Source organism: Antedon bifida, chromosome 4 (assembly GCF_963402885.1).
Source record: "Antedon bifida chromosome 4, ecAntBifi1.1, whole genome shotgun sequence".
In the NCBI taxonomy this organism is placed as follows: domain Eukaryota; kingdom Metazoa; phylum Echinodermata; class Crinoidea; order Comatulida; family Antedonidae; genus Antedon; species Antedon bifida.
In genome coordinates, this window is record NC_136229.1 from 15,470,809 (window position 1) to 15,483,626 (window position 12,818).

Below are 12,818 nucleotides of genomic sequence, written 5' to 3' on the forward strand. Positions count from 1 at the left end.
AAGCATTTCGATAAACATGAGACGTCAAAATAATTGATACTTTAGTAGTGAATATTGTAGATTGTATCTACTGTACACACTATGCAATAGCAATTACTAACTATCTAATAATAAGAGGTAATCTTTGGATCAACAACAGAACCAATTGTTGATCACACAGAAGATAACGGTACTCTTGTGAAATTCACCCATCATTACACACAACTTGATACTTTCATAGGCCAGTGCACATAAAGAGGTTCCTATTTGTGTAGTAAGGAACGTGTTTATATTTACCCGAGGAACATCCAATTAATATGCGAATCTTGTGCCAAAATGACTGCTTAATTTGTTGGAAACCTCCCTTTTTTGCGATATTTGAATTATAAACAAAATTCCAGAAGTTTAAGTCAACTGCAACACGGATACAATAGGATGTCTATACTCGATGGTATGCAGAAACTCGCAATTAAATTGAAAATGCTTTCCAATCGAATTATTTCATCTTCTGAATTTGATACAAACAGTTTCTTCTATTATATTTAATGGTGATATTAAGCATTAATAAGAACTAGAAAATTTTAAATGTTACTAAATTACAATGCACACTGTTGTATCTAATCTTAAAAGGTAGACATGAGATGTAGGTATCTGTAGGCTAGGTTGTGGGAGGTAAAACTCACAGAATGTCTAGAGCTGCTGCATCACCTGTCCCACTAGGGGACACTTAAGGTATTTAGGTTGGATGGAGCCTAGATGAGGACAATGCATACTGTACATACTGTAGTATAGAATCAGTGAATTAGGGATACAGTTATTGTTGTTGAACTATGGATATAGTAGTAATACTAGCTAGTAAAACTCCACCCTAGGAAATGTGAATTAAACAAACCAATCTTGGTGTTGGTAGTCTATGACTATAAGTGCCGTTTACCTGGATAAACCAACAATAGCCTCTCCCTGAAAAGAGTGGTATACCTTTTTCGAAAATAAGAACTTAGTATTAAACCCCCTGTCGGATAATTAATAGGGATCTCTTCTTCATTCTACCTACAGTACATGGATAAGCACCTAAAATTTATCAAGCACTTAATTCATTAAGCGCCACATCCATTAAAATGAAACACATTTTGTTTGTAGTGTTGTCATCCTCTTGTCCCTTCAAAGTCGAGATGGGTGATTTTTTTTGTTTTTTACTAGTTACACCCTTTTTTCCTGATTTATAACACTTGAAATCTAAAGTATAATTATAAATTGTAACATGCTATTTAGAATCACCATATTATTACTGCTGATTACAATAGCCTTGAATTTATTACAGAACTCCCATGAATATTGTAACTGGTTTTGCCAGAGATATGCAAGTATTACATTTTAAATAATCTAATTGTCTTAAATTTGTCACGAAACTTTGTGAACTCAACTAAAATGGTTTTTACCATTACTCGGCAATAAAACACCCTAAAACAAGTACCTTGATATATGTACACCACTAAAACAGGAACTTTTTGTCTGATTCAAAGGTATACGTATAATTGTACAATATATTAGAATACACAAACCAATAGTGGTGTTGGTAGCCTATGAGTGCTAGCTTACCTCGATGAATCGACATGGGCCTTTTCGCCTTCAATGGGAGAACATAACCCGAAAAGGAAATTTTTTTTCCTCTCTTAACCCCTTCTCTGCGTATACCCAGTACTACCGGGTATAAACAAACGTCGTTGAAATACGTATACCCGGTAATACCGGGTATGGGCAAAACAATTATTTAATCGTATTTGCCTATAATATATAGCACCCTCTATATTCTTTCGATGAACTTGAATATTTTTGCAAGTCATTAAAAAAATTTTCCAGCAAAAAAAACGGCCCTCTATAGTTGTATTATCGTCTTGAAAATAATGCGCCCTCTATAGTTAATTAATTAATTAATTATATATAGTATAGTATATATAATAGTATTTCTATCTTGGAAAGTTGTTTTGAGTAGCGTAATGGCGGCAATTTTGAAAGTAACAAAAATTTACAACATCGTGTTTATCACAACACCCAAAAAAAAAATTCTGAAACAATAGTTAGATTTTGTACTATAGTGAATTTTTGGAAACTGTCATTATTTTCACGATTTTGCCCCAAAACTTTGATTTGTGCATAATTTTTATAAAACAATCAAAATAATTCAATTTTTTTTAATATTTTTATTTGTTATATGTATCTTCATCAATATCCAGTTGGAAAAACGTATTCCATAAGAATTCTTATAAAAAATATAGTTTTTATCATTGATTCGATAAAAAACAAGAAATCCAAAATACCTGTAATGACGTCACATGACGTCATCAATATGCAAATTACTTTTTTTTTTTATACCTAACTGTAGACTAACCCTTTGCCCATCACACACCACAAAAATAATTACACAATTATCTCAATTAGTATTTTTTTGCAATTTATTAAAATATCATATGTTTTTCTTAAATATATATTACGCACAGAGGTAGGAATAATGCTCCGCAGTGAAAGGGTTAATAGACTAAAATAACTAAACTAATAGTATCCGAACGATACATTATTGTGTTAATTGATAACAATTCCACTGATTGGTTTAGGATGCGATACCTTGCTCTTTCTCTAGTCAAGTAGCGAAATGATAATGGTGGTACATTGGGATGTTCCGAAATAAAGGTGTGGTTGCATTCTAGTCCATTATGAAACAGGGGCGTTCTAGAAACTAAAAACTTTTCATATCTAAAGCCCTCCATCTGGAGAGCATTGGCTATTGTCAGTTTAACTAGGTAAGCTAGTAGTAGTAGTACTAACTAGTAGTGTTAACTAATTTGTTATATTGCTAATCTAAAAAGGTGCAATTTGGATTGGAGCAAAAACTTTCTTTATCACGATTTAAGGTAGTGAATGGATGTGCTTCCACGGGATAACAGAAAATCATCAGTTGGATTATGGTAGATGAATACAGTACATATAGGTCCCAATCTTAACTTAGCTGTCAGCATCACACAAGTAAATCTACAATTTATGCGCAGACAAGCAGAAACTTCTCCTAATTGAGTTCTTATGATGAATGTGATGATTCAAAATAATTACAAACAGATTACCAACAATCTGACTGAATACTAACCAACCGTGACACATCATTCATCACTAGTATACACAATTTACCCTAATTTGTATAAATTTACATAAATTAGTATAAATTTGCATTAACGTAAATAAAAACGATTATGTTTCAATTGTTAAAGTACAATGGATCTAATTTGTAATCAAACATGTTAGTAGTAGGAGGAATAGAAGTTTGAAGCTAGCTTTAAGATTTGATTACAACAAGTATGTAAAGTGCAAATTACAGTATAGATAGATCTAATACTAATTATGGATTAGTCAAATGTCAATTTATCCTTTAGATAGTAAATCCATTTTTGATATACCTGTACTACAGTAGTAAAACGTATACCATTTGTTTAGAGAGTATTTTTAGATTAAAATTCTTTTTTTGTAATCATTTGAAGTATGCTTAAATTATTATTAATGAATGTTTTTAATTCTAACTGTATTTATGACGTTTGGAATAAATCAGTACTTTACAGTAGTCTTATAAACTGAGAGTTACACACAATTTGAAACAAGTGACCAGAACAAAATCTAATGTTGAAACATAGCAGGTGCACAAGGTGTCCATCATACAATACGATGGATACTAATTTAGCAGAGGCTGGCTAGGTTTTTAGTCTAATCTGGTTCACTCACCATCAGTAGGAGGATTCAACTACTTACTGTAGATAAGGGAGGGGAGGGGACAAAATATCACCCCAGGCATGTGGCTCAGTTAAACCAGTATCAGAATAAGAATTTACCATACTTACAGCATCTACAGTATGATAAATATAAGCCTAGCAAACATTGATTATATAATTGATTGAATGAATTTTAATGTTGTACTATTGTATGTAGAATGTTCTACTTTCCAAATTACAGTATCTCATTCTTTGAGTAGAATAGGATGTTAATTTATCCAGGTAGGCTAAAAAATCTCAATATTGATGTTGTTGAAGTTGAGATTAAAAAGTTGGAATACTGCATACAAGGCCCCTCTTGCCTAACAATAAATGACATAACTGTATCATTTCTTCCTTTTTTCAAGCCTCAGCCTTGTGATAAATGCACTCCATACAATAGTGACAGGACAGTAGATCTAAACACCTGATAACATGGCCATCATACAAAAGGCTGACCTGGAAAATACTGCATCTACAGTACCTTGACACAAGGTCATCTAAAGTATTGATGGTGACCTCCAAGAACCAATCAAATTGCTTGACACTATATATTCCTTACAATTTAACAACATGCCACACCCCAAAAACCTAAGATCTACAAGTATGCATTGTTTTAAATAACTATTACTGTTAACTTGTAGTTTGTGGACAATAATTGTGTAAAATTAGTTTTCTACTTTTCAGTCCTGAGTTATGTCTCGCTATTCTATTAAAGAATAGACTATTGTCAGTTTATTCAGGTAAGCTGGGCACGAAATAGACTAAAAACAGAATTAGCCTAGATGAGTTCCAGTTGCCTGTTGAAGTTTCGTAATGGTATCACTGTTTTCTAGTATTAGGATTGTTCATTCGTTTCGTCATCATTCACCTCATGTCATTATTTGTACCATTCCACTCATAAACATTCATTATTTGTTATCAAACGACAACTGTAGTGTAAAACACCCAAGTACATACTGTACACTATGCCTCGCCAAGACATTTCAATATAATCTACTGTTAGTAGCACTGCAGTGCAATGTATACAAAGACACGCCCACATTGTTGAAACTGACAAAGCCAATTTAATATTTTATTTCTTTGTTCAGTTTTCTTTGTATGTTGCATTATGGTTTAACTTATTTCTCCAGAATTAAAATCAATAACTTGATCAGAGCAAAGACAGATCTGTGATCTAAGAACTTACTCTGTATAAACAGTTATTCTTTATTATTATCAGTAACACTACCGTGCTATAATTTGTAAAAATTATTCACAGTAAATTAGACTTGATGGCAAGATTAAATAATAAGCATTTATGATCATTACAAAGCATAGCTCTGTTTCTATTGATGGTAAAAGAACGTTTTATTTCGAAACCATTTTTACAAACAAGATTGCGTTGAAACTAAAAAATTCTGCTGGCAAGAAAGTAAAAATACAGAGTTGGGGGAAACCAATATTATCTCTATTGTAGCAGTACTGTATATTTGTTGTAAAACACTTGTTTTTGGTTCAAATAGTTCATTCCTCCCATACACCTGTCGTCCTCAGTGAATTATTGTTAACATACATTCCAAATCATGTCTTTATCAGTTTTAACAAGCAAGCAAGTTTAAATATTTTTAAAAAGAATCCCATATATCTCAGACCACCTTGTTGAAAACAAGTTTGATTTGTGATTTCTTGTAACAAATGATATCAGGAACTTATCAGTGTGAAAGGATAGTATTAAGTGGGTCAAAACACCTACACACCCACATAAGCTACCTCTTTAAAGGTTTAATGGGCATAAATTGGATTTAAAGTAAACTTAGGACAGTTTATATGTTGTGTACTTTACCCTTCAAGTGTTGGTCATTACGACTGGTCAGTAAACTTTACAAACTCAACTGAACCACCAAATATCATGCCAGGGGCCTAGACCCTACCCATTAAATTTGATGTGCCATTTTTTAGATTAGAGTACTAATATACAGTAATAGCTCAGCATAAATATTGAAATCTGAAAATACAGTTTTTGTTAGTAATTAATTAATAGCATTTCACAACAAATCTATGGTTTGTATTAAAACAGTACTGTAGTTAGTAAATAATAAGATAGTAAACAGGTGGCATTCTGGAGAGAACAATTTTGGCAATTTGGACACTACTTGAAAACCCATACTTCTCCAACCAGAATGTGTTTGGAGAGTTGATTAGATAATTAAGTATTTAATTGACTTAAATTTTTGTAAAAATATATTTTTAAACATATTTTGTAAACATACAATCAAATGTAAAACAGTAAATGTTGAAAATGAACATACAGTAGAGCATGGGTTAATTATAATTTAATTCAAAATAATTAAAATATTGAATCTTTGTAATTTTTCAAAGCACTTTTGAAATCATACAGGATATCATGATAATAGGTAAAGAATTTGATAAGTCTCTGGTTGCACCACAACATAATTAAATGGTTGTGTGATTCTTTCCAAATATGGTCAGGAGGAATTCCTACAAAAACAGTGAATTTGCCCTATGACCTTGGCTGTCATTGTACACCAACTGGAAATGCATGGCAACCACAGGTATACCACAGAGTCTGTAATCAAATGTGAGCATGTTGATAAAATTCAGTAATATGTTTTATGGGTGTGGTTATTGTATACGTACTGCAGTACAAGACTAGGTCCCAAACTAAAACCTATGTTCAGATTAACATGGTAATTTTACTATCATAATTTAATATTAAAAACAATAACATCAGTGTACTTATTTCTTTATTTAATTTCAAATGTTTTCATTATCTTTAAGTAATTTGTAAAAGATCAATTTGTCTTGCAGATGTCCTTTAAAATTAGTAGACGTGACAATAAAAACAAACATATAGTTTTATACCATCCTAGACAGAGCCATTATGTTGTACAGTTACCAATTAGGGGTCATTAGAACATTGAACAGGAAATGGAAGTCACTAGGGTAGCTTACTGTAGGTAGAGGGAACGATCTTGAATTGTTGAACCAGCCCGGCATTTCAGCACGTAAACGTCTCAAAATTGTCATCTCAAATAACATCCCTGAATTAGTAAAATCTTTAAATAATACTAATACTATGGTGAATCATAATCTGATTCAACTTTTAATATTTTCATACAAATTGTCGCCTTCTTGTTTAAATATACAGCTCCACTAATTAGAAGCAAAACCAATAAGTACAAGCACAGCCTACCTATCAATAAATTATAAACATAGTCAAACCCTCATCAATTATCATCATTTCCCTCCTGTTGTAAAGGAAAAGGTAATTGTCTGTCTATGTGTATAGGGGGTCAAGTGGCTCTTAAGTGTTAACAAGACTCTTAAATGTTGAAACATAATATAAGTTACCCTGAAATAATCACCCATTTGATGGATTTAAATCCCTCATTAAATGCACTAACATTCAAATTGGATTGTTTGTATTTTTTCTGAGTAGATGCTGAAGTTTATCTTGGCAACAAAGTATCCAATGCGCCCATTCTAGTAAAAAGGCCCATTTTGTACCAGGTGTATATCTTTTTGTGTGGTAATACAGTACTAATAATAGGTAGGCCGATTTTCATGCCAGGGCTGTGTTTTGTACTTTGTGCAACTATAGTACAGTTTAAAGTCCATGTTGGGTACCATAGTAAAGGCCCATTTTGGTATCAGGGGGGGGGGGGGTGAGGGGCTACTGTAGGTTTTGTACTTTAAACTACTGTTTGTAATCTTACATGGTATTTTATTCCTATATAAATTCAGTATCAACTTAAATGCAATATAACAATGAATATCCTACCAATACCCCCATCACACCCTGGCCTCCCTCATCGTACAGTTACTCAAAACTCTTTAACCGCACTCATATAATCATTGGATTCATGAAGACTGTAACTTCTTATAATTCAGTTGTTAATTGTTAAAGAGGTCAGTAACACTATACCACCAGACATCACTGATCACCTATTAACCACAAGGTACTTCCATAAATCACCATACCAGAAGGATGCATTATGTTTATCAAAGGAAATATTTTTAGTTTTTATAGATGATATGAAAGCTTTATATAGACAGTGTTATTATGTTCATCTCTAATAATTTTTATGCATAAAAATATCATAATACATTTTTAAATCCATTCTACCATTCCATTACCTGGATACTGTTTCCATTGTTTGTACTGACATCGTTTCAAAAGTTATAAAAACTCATATTTTTTACATTAATACCCCCATACAGACGTTTGGTGTCTATTAAGTTTTGACTTCTTTACAGAAATCATATCATTGATTGACATTTATTTCATACCAAATCCATGGTATTTTTTATTTAATAAATCAAATAATAGCCATATTGATACTTTTCATAGAAGTTTTGATACTTTAAAATCTAAAATCACGCAATTCATTCTTGAAGAGAATGCGTAACCTTTGCGTTATAGTTTATCGATTGACATTTATTTTTTCTTTTTATCATGTTTTTTTGTAGTATTTTTTAAAGTCTGTTTATATTGATGATGACAACTGTTGTGGATTTTTAAATGAATAAAAGAAATTATATATCATCATAATCCTTCACTTCAGTTACACCTTAAAAAATTAAACAAATTTGAGTTACAGTTACTTAGACCCTTTAATGAAATAATTGTTTAAATACAGTATTTGTCTAAAAATGAACATTTTGTCAGCAACAAAAACAATCGCATCTTGACGCTGGAAGTAAGTTGGCTAAACATCACCAGCTGTTGTGAATATTGCAATGGGGCAACATTGACATCGGGACATAATCTTTTTGATCGCATTGGGAATAGGCCCCATAATACTAGTTTCCTATGTCTATAGCAGGCATAATATAATCAAGGCAATCTAACAACAGGACACTAAGCTCGCCTTGCCAAAATAGGAACTCGTAACAGTCCTTTGATATTATCTCTGGCAGCGACAAATACCAATAATACTGTACTATGTACATATTCTCCGTGGCGCAGTGTTTGTTAAGAGGCGTGGAAGTGATCGTGTTGCAGCCACGGATAAACCCTTTGATCTTCGGAGCTCAGCATCCTTGAAAATAAGCTAGAAAATGGAAACATGAGAGTAGTACTACTACATACCTTGGAGCATGCTTCTGTAAGCTGTGTCTGTAATGGCGTAGATGTGTGGCGGAACTTCATGACGTTTCTTGCCTTTATACAAATCAATAACCTTTTCTGTGTAAATTGGTAGGTTTCGGTACGGGTTGACGACTACGCAAAACAAACCAGAGTATGTCTACAATAAAAAAAAATGTCATTATCGTTAAATTTGAATAAGTTGGTTTTTAGAGTGTAAACATTATTTAAACATAACACAAACCAACATGTTTGTATCATAGCTCTCCTTCAAAAGAACATCAGTTTATCCAGGTAAGTTAACGAAATAGACTCAATATTCAAAATCTAAAAGATAAATGTTTTGTCCGTACTGTTTATTCAATTATTAGACTACAAATAATTATATACTCAATACATATTTAATACTGTATTGTTAAAGTAATTGTTGAATGATGGTATTTTTATATTGTAAACTACTGTTAATGTACAAAGAATTGATTGTTAATGTTATTTTAAAGTCTAGAAACTCCAAATCAATTCCTGCTTTACTACAATAGATTTTTCCAGTTGAACGATCACAAATACGGAATAAAATGAGAGAAATGAGGATCTTTAGGACAAGCCTTTTCTGGAATCTTTGCACAAGCAGGATTTACTTGTTACACCATACAAGGTTATAGTGTGAAGAGTTAACAGTGCATAACAAATAAGTTGATGGCCAATGAATTGTTTGTGTGCAACAGTTGGTGAAAATCTTGCGCCGCTAACATTCCTCAACTGATCATGGTGGAGTAGTTGGGATACATTTTATAACCAATTAGCATTAAGAGAAAAGCCTTTGGTGTAAATCAATCTTAACATGGAGAAATTATGGAGCTTTTATCTTTCTGGCCTATTTACGTCATGACTTCAATTCAAACTTTATCCACAATATGGTTGTGCTTGAGGTTCTTGGTAATAGTATCACAGCTAAATACAAAATGTTCTATTCTTAAGCACTGAGCTGAGCATTAATTAAAAGTCTACACTAGTATTAAAAGTGAAATAAGTTCAACAATAGCATAGTCAGATAACATTCTCTATGGTTTACTGTCTGAAAAATATTGCTCAATACTGTTGCAAATATTATCTGTTAAATGTTTAAACATTAGTGTGCAAACAACAAATGTGTTTACTTAGTTGATAAGATAAAATGGCAGAAACTCATATTTAATTATTGATAACATTTTTTTCATTCAGAAGTCTACTCTAACTCCAATTCATTTCTGGGTGTAGGATATTGCACAATTTTAAATGTGACACTGGAACAATTAATTTAATAGACTTCATTAGGCAGATTGATACAATTACAACACCAACTTTTATCCCTTCCCTTGTCCGATACCCTGGCATTTACATCCCCCAGTATCCACACCACTCTGAATATGCTCATTGAACATTGCTAATGAGTACTGTATTATTAATGTTGGAGGTGTTCTACATCAAACTGATTACTGTACAATGCACCTGTTTGCCTTCAATCAACCTCGTCATATATTTTTCAAGAAAATAATTATACTCTAGTAGTACAGTATGTATGAGATAATAGTAGGCCTACGTATGGCTGAGTCACCATGTAAATAACTTTAAATACATTATTTATATTCTTATTGAGTAGCCCATACTGTAGGAGCACATAAGTAATTAACCAATACTGAACAACCCAGTTAGATGATAGTATCATGGTATGTACTGTATGACAAAGGATGGAGACATTCTCAAAGCCTAGGTGGGCATGTATGAATGGGTTCATTCATTCACTGGTGGTAGACATACTGTATTATGGACTCACTATGTTTGATGTTGTTTTTGCCTGAATAAATGTTGACACAACGATAGAGAAATACTTGAATAACTCACTGAATGCTTCAAACAGTAGGGACTTCTATCTATGTGTATCTATCTATCAGGCGTGGGGACAAATAATTCTTTATTTTTAGATACAGTTGTTCTTTCAGTCTATCCTGCCAGGAATCTTTTTTTCCAAATGAATTGTTGTAAACCATCAATTATTACCCATGTTTAGGTAATAATTTTATATATTTAATCAAATTCAGTATGCAGCAACGTATTAAAAAAGGTTGCAACACTGTGACACAGGCTAATTAATATAATTAATAGAAAAAAATGTTTAAAATATTCATATTTCTAAGTTTCTTATCGGCATTTTATCTAAAGAAAAATTACTTACATATATAAGGCCAGAATAGTATCGATCTTTTAAATTGTATAGTACACAAGCTTCATTTAGACATGTCAATTCCGCCATATCTTCGACCTTCTCAAACTTTGGGGGATTCATTCGTTGAATATCATCTCTGTTGACTACAGCCCGTTTTCCTCCCTCTAATTCGACTGTAACTTCTTCTCCCTTTTCACTTTTTACTGAAGCAGCAACAAAGCCTTCTTGGTCATCAGGAATCCATACTAATTTCTTTGCAGACCACTCTGCATGAGCAGTCGGATCTGCGACCGTTTTACGGTCTACATGTAAAAATTCCATCTTGGCGTTAGCCTAAGAAAAACCGGCTAATCAATCGATTCGTTGGCTCAGCTCGTGGGGGAATCGTCGCTCCGTTGGTGGCTGAAAATGACTTCCTACTTTATAGTAGGCTAGCCCAAGTTAATCGTTACGATCGACAATACAAAGTCCTCATATAACAAACAAGATGTGAAACCAGTCTAAATGATTTCTATCCTTCCCTTTAAAAATGTTTACTATTAATAACACTACTTTTCAGTAGTTCTATCTGTTCGCTCGGTGGGTTTGTAGCCAAGATTCAATACCACACTACCTCGTCGATCTCCGGCTTAGCTGCGGTTTTGAACCTCGCCTACTAAAAACAGAGGTGCGACTCCAAACTCTATACTCGCAGGGTCGATAACCACGTGATCAAAGTATTTGACCCTGAAAATTAAGCCAAATTCAATAGGATTTTGGTAGCTTTACACAATGTTCAAAAACATTTGTTTGTATTTGGTAAACTTGCAAACTTAGCGACTCATGTGAATGCATATATTTTAATTGACTCACTGTGCGGTTTATTAGGAATTCTTGAAATGAACCTGTCAAATTAATTTATTACAATTAGGAAAGCGGTAACGGAAATGCCAAAACAATCGCATCATTAAACTATTTATAACTTCTCACTTGATTGAGTTCTTACGGAAAAAAATTAATTTAATTTTAACTATATCATAATAATGGAATTAACCTGTATTTAACTAAACTGCCTAGCTCTATCGTATCTCTGCTTGTCCTCAGTAAACTATAGTATTTTAGTCGCAGTTCAAACTGTGGTAGACATTATTTTGATTTAATGTCATGATGGTGTATATATTATTAACTATTCGAGTTCATGAGTTGACCGTTTATTAATTTGTAGTAACGTCATTAATGTTTGTGTCAATGCCAACACGATGATGCTTAACAATCAGGAAGATTCTTTTCTCATCTACCTTTCTCAGCAGCTATGAATAAGTTGCGTCAATGAGTTAATAATAAGTTGATATACAACTAAACAGATCTAATGTAGAAAATAGCGGCCCACTAGTATATCGTATAAACCACCCTCCCTTTTCCCATATATATTCGAGTTTCTTTCAATTTAATATTTTATAGACATGTAGGCCTATTGTAGTATTGAGTAGGTGGCAGGCAAAAAGGTTGAAAGAAATAGAGGGCAGCATACACTATTTCCTGTTTGAAGTACAATCAGCTAGTAAGGTACCTGTAGGGACTATATTTCGCCATCAAATAGGCTCTTTCATTTATTTGAACAAACAAAAACAATACCGGTCAGCCTGTAAAATTAAAATTCAGGTTTAAAATACAAAAAAAAAGATATGAAAAACAGAATGTCTGTGGAGTGACTGAATTAGGAGATAAAGTGTTTGGCGAAGAAAGGACTGCGAAATCGTTAATGAATAAAAAC

The 12,818-nt window shown here is 32.7% G+C and overlaps 2 protein-coding genes across 7 annotated transcripts in view; one reads left to right on the plus strand and one right to left on the minus strand.

The window, feature by feature from the left end:
* Nucleotides 1-11,717, minus strand: part of LOC144840641 (uncharacterized) — a 45,757-nt gene extending 34,040 nt beyond the window's left edge. For all 6 annotated transcript variants that reach the window (XM_078696537.1, XM_078696535.1, XM_078696534.1 and 3 more), the window contains exons 1-2: nt 11,075-11,717; nt 8,866-9,022 (exon numbers count right to left, since the gene is read on the minus strand). In XM_078696537.1, the coding sequence (XP_078552663.1) occupies nt 8,866-9,022; nt 11,075-11,386 (469 nt within the window). In that variant the 5' untranslated portion in view covers nt 11,387-11,717. The remainder of the gene's footprint in view (nt 1-8,865; nt 9,023-11,074) is intronic.
* The window catches only part of LOC144841364 (GTP-binding protein Rhes-like), a 154,722-nt gene that overhangs the window by 107,899 nt on the left and 34,005 nt on the right, over nt 1-12,818 (plus strand). The gene's annotated exons all lie outside the window — the stretch shown is intronic.